This window comes from Balaenoptera ricei, chromosome 7 (assembly GCF_028023285.1).
Source record: "Balaenoptera ricei isolate mBalRic1 chromosome 7, mBalRic1.hap2, whole genome shotgun sequence".
NCBI lineage: Eukaryota > Metazoa > Chordata > Mammalia > Artiodactyla > Balaenopteridae > Balaenoptera > Balaenoptera ricei.
Window position 1 is genome coordinate 100,029,710 of NC_082645.1, and position 13,354 is coordinate 100,043,063.

Here is a 13,354-nt window from a genome sequence, read left to right on the forward strand (position 1 = left end):
ACAATATCTCTCTCTCTCTCACACACACACACACACACACACACACACACACACACACACACACATACACATCTCCACCCTGGTCCAATAATTACATAGGAGATTTAAGTGATTTGCCTGCTCACAGATCAGAATCCTCTCCCTCACCGTTTATGGCATCAAGATTAACATGGGGGCCAAGAAGAGGCGGCTAAGCTGACCTGTGATGGGCGCCTGGGGTCTGCTCCAGCGAACGACAATCGAGGTGTCATCAACCTGGTCCACAGTAGGGTCAGGCGGGGCATCAGGTGCTAACAAAGAAAGGAAGAAATGAGAAAAACAGTCAGGAAACATTGCTCTAGGTCTGCTTCACAGGAAAAAAAGTCTTTTCACACCACACAGTACACGTGTACCTGTTGTCTGTGAGGTAGACAGGATCAAACTCTGTTCTCCTTCTTCGGATATCTGATAGACGTTCACAATGTATTTTCGGCCAGGAAGCAGGTCAGGGATGTTCACAGAAGTGGCTGTGCTGGGAAGATCTTTGAAATAAAAGGGAAAGGTTACTATCGGAGCGTACCAATCCCTCTAATGACTCCATAACCTATGAGAAGGATATTTTTAAAACTACGTATTCATGGTGGGGAGGGGGGTGGTGGTGAGGGAAAACTAGAAGGAAATGTGCTATGGATAGTCAATAATTATCAATGCACTATGAGATAATTTTTCTTTTTTTCCCCTTTTTCCCAAATATTTTCTCTAAGGATGTATAATTTTAATCCACCCCCAGATTTGTAAGCATAGTCCTCTGTAGTTAGAAGTCCGCGTAGTGGTTATAGGTGGGGGATGATGGGGAGTCGGTAGGAGGGATGTTCTTTTTCTTGATCTGGGTCCTAGTCACACAGTGTGTTCACTTTATAAAAATTCACCGAGCTCTATGTTTATGATCTGTGTACTTTTCAGTATGTATATTTATTTCTCCACAATAAAGTTTTTAAAAGTCCCCTAAACACGAGAATCTGAAAAGCATGAATGAGGGTATTGTGCCTCTCCCAAAGCTAACATTTTCTCCACTGCAGTCCTCATGCTGGCAATTACTTCCAGGAAGAAAACACTTTTGTTTTGTGGACCTCCAGGCTAACGCATAACACAGCTCCCATCAGGGACCGGGAAAGTGAGCACAGCTCAGGAAAAACCCAGCTCGGTTCTAAAAAGGATCAGTTGTTTTCCAGACTCACACTGGAGGGCCGTTTGTGCAGTCTGAGCTGTCAACTACTTCCGAACTTCCCAGGCCACCTGCGTGGGTGCCCCCAGCCCCACCCCAAGCAGGGTTTCCCAGCAGCTGGTCATCCACACGTTGAGCTCACCCAGGTACTGTGGTTCGTCTCCCTCTTCACTCAGCTCATACTCCACCCGGAATCCGGACACAGTGTCGGAAGCCGAGACCCAGGAGACCACAAAGCTGCTGGCTGTGATTTCAGTCACGGATTCGGAGGTGGCCACAACGGGAGAAAAGGGTGTTGTCTCTCCCGTCACGGTGTTGCCTAGAGTCATAGAAAGAGGGGAGAGAGCCTTCAGCCATTGAGGAAATTTACTAGCATCGTCTGTAGATGATCAGGTTTTAAAAAATGTGGGTGCCATCCATGGAATAATATGAATCGAGATGGAAGGCACTTCCTGCGGGGAGCCCAGCTCTGAGAAATGTGGGCACAGATGGGCTGGCGGCTGGGGTACGTACTGGTCACCACTGAGCTTGTGCTGGTGGTGGTGAAGTCGAAGCGTGTCATCTCTCTTTGGCCGTAGTGCTGGACGCTGATGAGCTGGCCCTCGTATACCACACCTGGCCTCAGGCCTTTGATGGTGTAGGAGTTTAAGTGGCCCGGAATGGTGGCTTCCTTCCAACGGTCTGGAGAATTTTTCTAAAAATTTAAGTTAAAAAAAAAAAAAAATCACACAAGTATTCACAAAGATGAACACTCAGAGATGATGTGGAGTATTCTTCAAAGAAGAATGAGGGGTCTATGCAGCTCCATTTTGGAGGAAAATCATGGAAAATTGGAGTCGGAATAGAAACCTGTAGCAGAATTTGTTAACATTAATAATAATGATTATTAAACCTAATATTTACTGATAGCTTACTACACGCCATGCTCTGTGCTGCTTTCCTTGCATACTCTCATTTGATCTTCATCTCCCCCATCCTCCAAGTTACTGGTATTATCACCCTGATTTTGTAGGTGAAGAAACAGAATTATGTGACATGGCCAAGATTACACAGTGGGAGGTCCTGGGCACCTTCCTTTTTGCCAGATTAATTATTCAATTTAATATCAGCAACATAATATGTAGATCCCAAGTTTTGCCTTTCCCAACTTTTAAATTTCTATAATGTACAGAGATATATTCCTCTCTGCAGTGGGAAAAGGACATATATTCTATCTTTCACTTGGTGGGCTACAAACCAAGTTTCTTGCAGAGCAGTCAAAGACATAACATTCCTTCATGACTCAGTGCCTGGGACAATCACATACAAGGTTTAACTGCTCTGGTTTTATGACTCATTCTTGGATATGAACCACCCCTCAAAAGTGGTTAGCCAACTTTGGGCAAAAGAATGCAATCTGCAGAAGAATGCGATCTCAGTTTACTTAATCTTTGTCTCCAGTTTATACATTCACATCCTGTCCAACTTCATTAATATATCATGGCACAAAATTCTTTGCATTAAAATGTGTAGAAAAGAAACATCCTTACTTCAAACAAGTTGAGATCCTTTTAAGTGTATATTCCAAACTAATATAAGTCAAAATACATTTTTAATACCCAGTGATTTAAAAAAATTATCCAATCAACCAGTTCCTCAATAATTCAAACACTCAAGTGTCCCTTTATATTTTTGAAATAAATGAAAGTGATCCTAGTACTCTTTAAATTTAAATATGTTGTGAAAAAACTAAATTAGTCATTATAATTAGCTCAGATTTAACGATAAGCCTTTCATGCAATGTGAACTTTGTTGGTTTGTTATCAGAAGAAAATACTCAGGAATAAACTCTCAGGTGACAAACATTAAGGAAAAACCTGAAATTGTTAAAAATCTCAAAGAAATTAATAACCTCCACTCTTTGGAGACTTTCCAACTTAATATACTTTGTATACCTATGTGTATCCCTTATTACTGTGGTCTCACATAATACTTCAGAGTTAAGTTTAAAGTAAATAAAACTGGTGATGATAAGAAAAAATGAGAGACAATAAAGTGTTGGAGGGGAAATATATTGATTCCATCGAGTAACATCATTAGACACACAGCTCTGCAAACAGCTACTCCATATACTGCGGACATTAACAAAAGAGGGTGAGAGAAGAAAAAGAATGATTTCAACAGCCTGAATTTTTCAAAAAGAATTTAATACAACTGCATGAGTTGGTCAAACGTTTTGTTTTGTTTTGCTTTTAGTTCCTAGAAACTAATAGCTGTGATTAAAAGTGGGCATTTTTCTCCTGTGTTTAAAATAGTGTTTCTCAAATTATGAGTCATGCATTTTGGAAAGATAGGAGGGTGGGTTTGAGAGGGTAAGAGAAACTAAAATTTAATAGACCACTATCCTCCTTAGTGTGATTTCTTCAATTTCTAGATGATTATCAGGAAATCACAAGGTCACTCATTAAATACACTATCCCTCATCTGTACTTCCCTCTCATCATCTCTCTTCTTTCTATCAAAATAACTTCATAGGATAGAAAGTGAGGTTTAAGAAATGATGATGGAAATTCCCTGGCGGTCTATTGTTTAGGACTTGGCGCTTTCACTGCCATGTCCGGGGTTCAGTCCCTGGTCAGGGAACTACGATCCCACAAGCTGTGTGGTGAAGCCAAAAAAAAGAAAAAGAAAAAGAAAAGAAATGATCATTTAAAAAGTGAACCAAAAAAGAAAGATATTAATTTAGCTATTTTGTTGTTCAAATCATGGAAAATGATGCCAGTAATTTTTTTTCCCCTTTGATGGAGTTGCAAGACATACGAAAACTTTAGATTCTCTTTCCATACTAGATAAGAGTAATTTTAAGCCTTATCATTTTGAAGTCTTCGCAAAGAAGATCTTTCTAACATGAAGAGTTAGTTGGTTTAAAATACCAAAAAAAGCTAAATCAATATGTCAATTAGATTGACCACATATTGTTTGGTCACTAAACAAATACAATGTGAATATAGTTCATCAGATCTATTTGCTCAAAAGCTGGAAAACATTTTCAGAATCTGTTAATTTCAAGAGCCACAATATCCAAGGTTTCCGAGTAGGATACTCACCGGTTTCCATCTGAGAATGTACTTGGAAATGTGAGATGGTTCTGGTGCATTCCATTGGATGGGGTGAGAGTTGGGCTGACTGGGGGTCTCAGTGATTATTACTTGGACAGGACCAGTTGAACCTGAAAATGAAAATGTGAGATTTGGTGATCTTGAGTATTCCCTCACTTCAGCTTAAAATTTAGTGCACATGGATGGCCATCATTAAAGACAGTTTTGCTTATCCGTAAATGGGAGCACAATAAAAATTATCTGAGATTAATTTTTTACACATTGACATTGGAAATCAATGAGACAAATCCTTTTTTTTTTTTTTTTAAAAAGGAGGGAGGTTCTTTTTTTTTTTTTAATTTTTTAGTTTTTATTTATTTATTTATTTATTTATGGCTGTGTTGGGTCTTCGTTTCTGTGCGAGGGCTTTCTCTAGTTGTGGAGAGCGGGGGCCACTCTTCATCGCGGTGCGCGGGCCTCTCACTATCGCGGCCTCTCTTGTTGCGGAGCACAGGCTCCAGACGCGCAGGCTCAGTAATTGTGGCTCACGGGCCTAGTTGCTCCATGGCATGTGGGATCTTCCCAGACCAGGGCTTGAACCCGTGTCCCCTGCATTGGCAGGCAGATTCTCAACCGCTGTGCCACCAGGGAAGCCCCAAATCCTTTTTTTTTTAATTGAAGTAGAGTTGATTTACAATGTTGTGTTAATTTCTGCTGTACAGCAGTTATACATATATATACATTCTTTTTTATATTCTTTTCCACTATGGTTTATCACAGGACATTGAATATAGTTCCCTGTGCTATACAGTAGGACCTTGTTGTTTATGCATTCTATATATAATAGTTTGCATCTGCTAACCCTAAACTCCCACTCCATCCCTCCCCCACTCCCCTTCCCCTTGGCAACCACAAGTCTGTTCTCTGAGACAAATCCTTTTTTAGCAGATAAATTATTGTCCTTCACATGAGAAATGCATATAGAACTTGTTTATAAGCAAATAAAATGATTTTTTTAAATGCCACTTAGTTTGCTTTCTTTTCCATTTTCAAAGAATTGTGAGAAAATTGTGGAACTACCCTAACACAAATAATGTAATACAGAATACAAACTTCATTTACTCATTATACTAAACTTCTTTGTAGGAAATTCTAGTTTGTGGAGCCTTTCATCAAGAACAAATCTACCATCAAGAAGGAAAAAACATTCCAAAGGCCATATGACATGATGTAAAACAAACACATTTCTAAATGGGGTAGAATCTTAGACAAACAGACAAAGGTAATAATTAAAGACTCAGTTTTTATTTCTCATCCCATCAGTCTAAGCATCCTATCAGTTTGGAAAAAAGTTTTAGTTTTATTTTTATTCAGGAAGTTTACTCTAAAATCATTCCATTGATTGGTCAAATTATTAAGAGATCAGACATTTTTTCAAAAGTATTTATCAACAAAATGACATTTTGTAGTATATACTAAATTCAATATTTGCACATCTTAATGTGTATAACTATTACTAACAAAATTTAAAGTGTGGTTTGTTTCTTTTGTTTTTTAAAAAAAGGCAGGGCTTCCCTCGTGGCACAGTGGTTAAGAATCTGCCTGCCAATGCAGGAGACATGGGTTTGAGCCCTGGTCTGGGAAGATCCCACGTGCCGCGGAGCAACTAAGCCCGTGTGCCACAACTACTGAGCCTGCGCTCTAGAGCCTGTGAGCCACAACTACTGAGCCCGCGTGCCACAACTACTGAAGCTCGCGCGCCTAGAGCCCATGCTCTGCAACAAAACAAGCCACTGCAATGAGAAGCCCAAGCACCGCAATGAAGAGTAGTCCTCGCTCGCCACAACTAGAAAAAGGCTGTGAGCAGCAACGAATACCCAACACAGGCAAAAATAAATAAATAAAACAAATAATTTTTTTTTAAAAAAGGCAAAATAAGAGAAATGGAATCAATTTCTTAATAGGGTAGACTCCATTTAGGAAAATAATGAAATAGATGGAAAATTTACGCTTGCAGAACAGAACACTATCTTTTCCCTAAACACTGTTTTTTTTAATGATGTCGATCAATGTTCAACTTAGAAATAAAAATAAAGTTCCTTGTAATAACCTTTCCAAGAATTTCTAACTGCCACTCTGTCAAACAGAGCAAAACTTTGCATGTTTAATAAAGCAGTTCAGCAGATTATAAACAGTTTTAAATTTTCTGTAAGGTCATAGAAAAAAATATTGATTTTCAAATTAATTATCTTTGCTATTAAATTCTCTTTGAAAACAAAGTTTTTTCTAGCAGAACAAATATACAACTTGCGTATCTGGGTAGACTCAAAAGTTCTAGAATAATATACTCACTTCCACACTGAGAATAATTCAAAGTTGGCTGAAGACTAATAAACATTCTTTGAATCTTAATTTCATCTAATGCGCATATTTGTAAGCTATATGAAAACCAAAATTAATATATAAAATTCTCAATTTTTAATTCTAAAGTGGTATATATTTCACAGAACATGGCAGGGTGTTGTTTGTTTTAATTAACTGGCAGAAGTCAGTTGCATGACCCTCTTTGAATCACCCCTTTTGAAGATCCTTATGAACGTAAATAAGTTTTTAAAAATGAACCCTGAGGCAAAATTTTAGAAATGTGATTATTTAAAGTACTCCCATACATACCAGTCAATATAGGAATATCACATCCTTAAATTACTTACAATAATTGGTATAACATTGTTTAAATATTGATCCTTTAAAGAAACCCTACCATAGTTTCCTCATGTAAAGAGACACCTGATATGTATTTTATTTAATTTAGCAACCATGATTTTGAGGGGAAACAGTTTATGATGCCGTGAATGTACAGCACCAAGAGTCATCCTTAATGCAAACCATGGACTTTGGGTGATAAAGTGTCAATGTAGGTTCTCGATTGTAACAAATGTACCACTCTGGTGGGGATGTTGAATTAGGGGAAGTTGTGCATATGTTGGGGCAGGGGGAACACGGGAAATCTCTGTACCTTCCTTTCAACCTTGCTGTGAATGTAAAACTGCTCTTAAAAAATCGTCTTTAGTTTAAAAAAATTATGATGGTTAAATGTCTATCAAGATTAAGTTTTAGAAGGATAACACAAACGACTTTTACGGCCTACCGTTAAGCTTAATCTTGCTGCTATGTCCACAGGACGAGGAGAGTAAAGGAGAAGGGAGGGAAAAGAAACAGGGGTAGTGGTTTTTACTCAGTGATGGAGCAAACCAACAGAAGTTTCCTTTCTCAAATTTCAAGGGCTGGTTTGAAATCCTATGTTTTCAATTTCAGGCTTGTGCCATAGCTCACCTTTAAGGGAACTGCATTAAACAGTAATGGGATGTCTTGCATTTAGCACATTTTTGTCCAGAAAGAAAAGAAGCTGTCCATTATTTGTAAGGTCAATTAAATTCCAGCTATCACTCTATTCTGCTTTTGCTACACATGATTTGAAGACAAGAAATCTGAAAATTTTGACATCATTTACATTATTTAGATTTAAAATTTTGATAATCCTTTTGATATTGGTTAATTGGTAAAACTTTTTAAATTAACTGAGCAATGACTCACCACTGGGAAAACTTTACTCCCTCTCTTATTCAATATGATCAGACTAACAATAAAATAGCTAAGTAGAGAGATAGGATACAATGTCTATACTTTTAAAACCAGTTTGAAATAAGGCCCAAATGAATAATTTCCAGTAATGGTGACCCCGGAGAAGTTAAACATTTATGAGTTTGCAACTCAGCCCTTTTTTCTTTATTTATTTTGCAGAGATCTGTGCTTCCCTGGTTGTTTATCGACAAACCAAAAGCCTCTTATCTTCTGTTAGTTTGAACATCTCTACCGAGTCCTCTGTTGGAGGAACAAACAGGGCAAGGCTCAGAGACAACCTACTGGTAATCTGTTGTTCCGTTATCCTTCCCACACTCTGAAAACCCCAGAAGCCAGGCAGGAACCACTGAGCAAACCAAACACACAGATAAGACCCAGACTGCGAACCGAGGCCAATCTCCTCTCCCCTAAATCTCCTCTATGCTCAATGCGCTCTACTGTTAAACTTTTTAAAGAGTAGGAACAAGGTCAACACATGAAACTCCAATACAGGAGGATTCCCTCCCATCTAGATTTCATCTCTGGCATGCCCACCTAAAGGCTTCCCGCAAGCTGCTACGGGAACAGGCTTACTTTAAAAGAGAGAGAGAAAAAAGTTCTCTCCAATTCACTGAGAAGGAAATCACTTTCAAGATTGCCACACCATGCCAATAACAACCATAAATGCAGACATTAAGAGCATTTCTTTAGAAGTTTCTATCCTTTGGTTGCATCATTAAAGAAAAAAAAGAAAAAAACACCTCAGTTATATACTTTCTGAACTTAGAGTAATTCTGCAATCAGATTTTTAAAAATTATTACACAAAAAAATTATTTTAAGTGATTCCTACACACAAATCCACCATGAAATACAATTTAAGAGCCAGGTCAATCTGTGCTGAGAGCCCTTTAAAGCCAAATCATCTTCTGCAGCCCAGATAGTGTCTGAAGATTGGGGAGAGGAAGGTCTCTTCAAAGTTCAGAAAGGGTATATCTGGGTGGTTGGTTTCTAGGATCACAGATTGTTAGTTTGTTAGTGCTGGTAATCAGCTGTCATCTCCCCATTTTACAGATGAGGAAATAATGAATGAAGCTTGACTTGTATCTCCTTAGCAGCATGTACAGAGCTGGGACCCATGTCTTGGCAAACACTGTCTTTGGCCAAGTTGTTTCATATCTTGTTCTCTATGACAGTGAACCTCTTATCATGTTATAAAGGGACTTAGTTAACTGAATCTTGATTTCTGTCATAGGCAGATTCCAACGTCCTGAAGATCTCTCCTTTTGTTTCTGAATATAGGCCCCATGTCTTAAGTTAACAGATGTTCAGGAGGCTTTGACCTCAGTAATTGCTCAAATAACTGATGCCTAAAAATTAAAGTTTCATAATTCAACCCATCTTATTGTAATTAATCACTCAGTGAAAATTAAATTCAAAAATTTTTTCTAAAATGAATAACACCTCCAGCTAGGCATTATGTCCTGTGACCTGAAAAAAATCCAGCAATAAACATTTTCGAGTATTTGAACTGCATGGGCAGAGAACTGACCAAGTTACTCAACTCTTGACCCAGGATACTTTGTTCCAGACTCCAACTGATCAAACAGGTGAACATTTTGACAAAAAGAGGGCCTGGATGAAATGCTAAATGGACACATACCCTATGTTGTATTTCATGCAATTTCTCCATGCAACTTCTCTGCTAAGAACCATAACATAAAACCCTGACCTTTACTCCCAGCATCGCTCACCTCATGGTTTCTATTTTCATGTAGAGATGAGAAATGAAATTAGCCCGTGTTTTAACCTAATGGAATGCTCTACAAAGTTAAGAAACAAATTTACATATAGGCACATTTTCACAGGCTTCTACTCCTTCTACTTGATTGGGGAGAAAGGAAAACCATTTTTGTAAAAAATTCGACTGATGATTAGACAGTGATATGAGAAAAGGATGGAAAAGGGAGGGGACACCAAGTTAGACATCAGTGTTAACAAACACTGATGCCGCCCTGTTTTTATAACCCAGTGGACAGTTCTCAATTTGCGGTAATAGAGCTACTTACCTGGATAGGTCTGTATGGGCTGGCAGCCCCACTCCCCAATGCCACGGCCATAGCAGTAGCACTGGTACCTGACTCCATGCAAAAACTTCTCCCATGATTCTCCAATTTGATAAAAGGTACGGGATTCTGAATCCTGGCATTGATCTAAAATATATACAAGTAAAAGATAAGCAGCCTTGAAGACTTAAAGCTACAAATTGAAATTTGGTGTGCTAGAGCACATATTCTTAGTTTTAATAAAAACTTGCAACTGTCCTTACAAATATATGTGGTTAAAAAATATTTTGTTCATATCTTTTACCTTACTAGACAGTTAATGGTCAAAAAGTACCCATTGGGAGGAGTAATTAGCTTTCTAAAAGAATATCATTTCTAAATAAAAATGTTAAGATTTAGATTTCAGTATATATTGACATTTTGAATATTAATTTGAGGAAAATAAATTAGATATTATATTTTATCCATTTTAATGCAAATGATTTACCATTTGAATAGCAAGGATAAAATACCACTTTATACATTTCTTCAAAATGTGGAGGACTTAATTTTATATATAAATGAATTGAACTAAATTTCAATGAATGAACACTTACTGAGCAGCTTCTAAGAAACCCTCTCAGGCCTCTCTCTGCTTTGGCAATCTCAGGTCAAACAAACTCATCTGATCAGTTTGTTTTCTGGGTGAGCAACATGTCTCTTTGAGTAAAGGAATATTAGTGGATTACATTAAAGCTGGTAACACAGCTCTTTTAAGGCTTAACCTTCACTACTTGCTTAGATCTATTAAAAAGGGCAGCCAAGAAAAATAAAGTATTTGGAGGGAGGTATTTACTGGCATAATCATTTGTTCACATTATTGCACAGTCCAGCAAAGGAAAGTTCTCTTTCACAACAATAATTATCTTTATAATTCAGAACCCAAAAACAAATTTGTTTCAATTAAAATAAACCTTCATGTGTTACCAAATTCAGCAAAAATAAATGACTACCACTATCAAGATTATATATTGGTCCATGATTAGCGAAGAGACTTTGCCAAGCCCTCTTCAGGCCATGATCAAAGTCTACAGCCAGCTTTAATCAAGTAATATCAAATGACTCTCCTTATCTGAAACTTGCTAGCTATACTCAGTGTCCAAATCCAACTAGAGACACGAGGCTACTTACCAATGGGATCGCACTTCCACCGGCCCCTGCCTTGACCGAAGCAGGTACAATTCAGCATGTGTCCCTCTTCGTGACGTTTGTGGAATGTGTCATTCACATTGTATGTGATGTCGTCGACGATGCACTGATCTGTTTAGAAACAGTGGGATGGGTGGAGAATTTTTAAGTTTCACTGATGAAATAAAAGAAGCTACGCTTTGCGAAGCATACAGTTCCTTCCACGTAATTATCAACACCTCCCACTAAAATAACTCTTCTATTGGCATAGAATAAACATGTTTTTCAAAGCTTAGTCAGTACTACAATTTTTGCAAAAAAAAATTCTCTTTCTTATAGACTTGTAAAGATTAGAAATCAAAGTATACACAACAAATTTTAACTTTCAGAAACGTTCTTGCTGGGTTGATAATGACCTTTAGATCTCTGCTTGTTACAATAAATAGAAGGGAGATTAAACATACTTATAGGACGCCCAGCATGATGTGATGGTCTCATCTCTGGATTAGCAGGGGTGGGGAGATATTTGGGATTTGGGAAATAAAATACCACAAAAGGCATCTGGAAAGTTAAAAAAAAAAACTAGGCCAAGTCTGTTGCTAACTCGCTGAGATCCTGAGAAAATTACTTCCCTCTTTGGGACTCAGCTCCTTCCTCTGTAAAATGAGGAGTTGGTCTGTATGTCTTTCTAGTGTCCTTTTCAGCTCTGCAACATCATATGTAGTTGTTTTAGTCATGGATTGTGTCACCCATTGGGCACCATAAAAGGAGAACAAGTTCAGGCCACTGTCAACACAGAGGCTACATGGACTATTTATTAGCTCAGAGTTCTACCTAAATCCTCCTTTTCAAATCAAAGAAATAGAAAAACTAAAATAGTTTTAATAGTTCAACACCCTTATATCCTATACCTGGGTCCAAAGGGGAAAAGAACGAAGTGAACAAAAGAAATTGGTCTCTATGTCTTTGTCTCCTTAAATTTGGATCCAAACACAACTAAGCTGGCAGAGGGGTGGCAAGCTTGGGGTCTTGGCCCCCATCTGTGCCCCTACCTGGGTGCACCATACTGACCCAGGAAAGGCCCCTTTAAACTCTACAGTCCATGACCCCAGAGAGATAGGCCAAGGCCTTCTCAAGCTCCCAGCTGAGAGCTGGTGAATGGTGACCCCCTCCTTGGAGCCCACATAGCTGGGAACAGGCCTAGAGGTGACTAATCAAGTATTAGGGACAGATGAAAAAAAAAAAAAAAAAAAAGAATAGCATGGTCTCTTTTCTTTACAAAAATTACCCCATCCTTTCTAGATAAGAATCCAACAGCACACCTACAAGCTAAAAGGATCAAGTGGTTGTGTTCTAGCCTTTGAAGTCATATTTTTGGCTCAGCCTAAGTACTTACATCCTGGGAATGTTTCAGAATCTTAGAATTGCTCAGCCAGATTTTCTTAAGTGGCTGTCTAACATGCAAAATTTATCCAGCACAGTAGACTAATGGAGTGGCATTGCATATTTCTTCTCCTGCTTTTGGTAAAGTACAAGTTTTCATGTAAAAGTCTGCCTCTCTGTATTCTTTGTCCTCTCAACTATTTTCATTAACGAGCGAGCATACCTCGGAGCTGGGAGTAGGCGACACATGTCCATTCTCCACGACCGTTCCCAACACATGTGCATCTCATCATGTGGCCCATATCATGCTGTTTGTCCCACTGGTCTCCAATGCGATACATGATCCCTTCATTGGTTGTACAGATTTCCTCATGGGCTGTTTGGAAACAGATGAGAAACGTGTTACTGGATAAATGATCACAAGGACTAAAATGTATGCAATATTATCAGTCCGGTTTGGTGATCCTATGAGCTCTCACTTGGAAAGAAGTCTTGTGTGCCTCAAAAAAATCAGCGCTGCTCTGTGGGTGTGTAGAGTTTTGAGTATCAGAGAGAGAAAACATAGTCCAAAGATGAGGTTTGTTGCAGGGAAAAATTACAGAATGGTTAGGGGATGTAAACCACAATAATGCCTACCCACTCAAAGGATTTGCAGTGTTCTAGAAGCCTGGATTTGACTACTGTCCCATAACTTTTTCTAGTCTCAGTTTATTCTAGATCAAAGGGAAACAATGTGTATGGGTATAGAATTGTAAGCTAACATGTGTTTTCCTTCTAAATCCAACATTCTCTTTTGCTGAAATGAGAGGAATAAAAGTTAGTGTCAGTAGTTTTCTTC

The 13,354-nt window shown here is 38.4% G+C and overlaps 1 protein-coding gene across 8 annotated transcripts in view; it reads right to left on the bottom strand.

The window, feature by feature from the left end:
• FN1 (fibronectin 1) overlaps positions 1 to 13,354 on the bottom strand; it is a 69,378-nt gene that overhangs the window by 43,479 nt on the left and 12,545 nt on the right. For all 8 annotated transcript variants that reach the window (XM_059928637.1, XM_059928633.1, XM_059928640.1 and 5 more), the window contains exons 10-17: positions 12,740 to 12,892; positions 11,137 to 11,265; positions 9,970 to 10,113; positions 4,291 to 4,412; positions 1,718 to 1,898; positions 1,347 to 1,523; positions 393 to 521; positions 201 to 290 (exon numbers count right to left, since the gene is read on the bottom strand). In XM_059928637.1, coding sequence (XP_059784620.1) covers positions 201 to 290; positions 393 to 521; positions 1,347 to 1,523; positions 1,718 to 1,898; positions 4,291 to 4,412; positions 9,970 to 10,113; positions 11,137 to 11,265; positions 12,740 to 12,892 — 1,125 coding nt within the window. The remainder of the gene's footprint in view (positions 1 to 200; positions 291 to 392; positions 522 to 1,346; positions 1,524 to 1,717; positions 1,899 to 4,290; positions 4,413 to 9,969; positions 10,114 to 11,136; positions 11,266 to 12,739; positions 12,893 to 13,354) is intronic.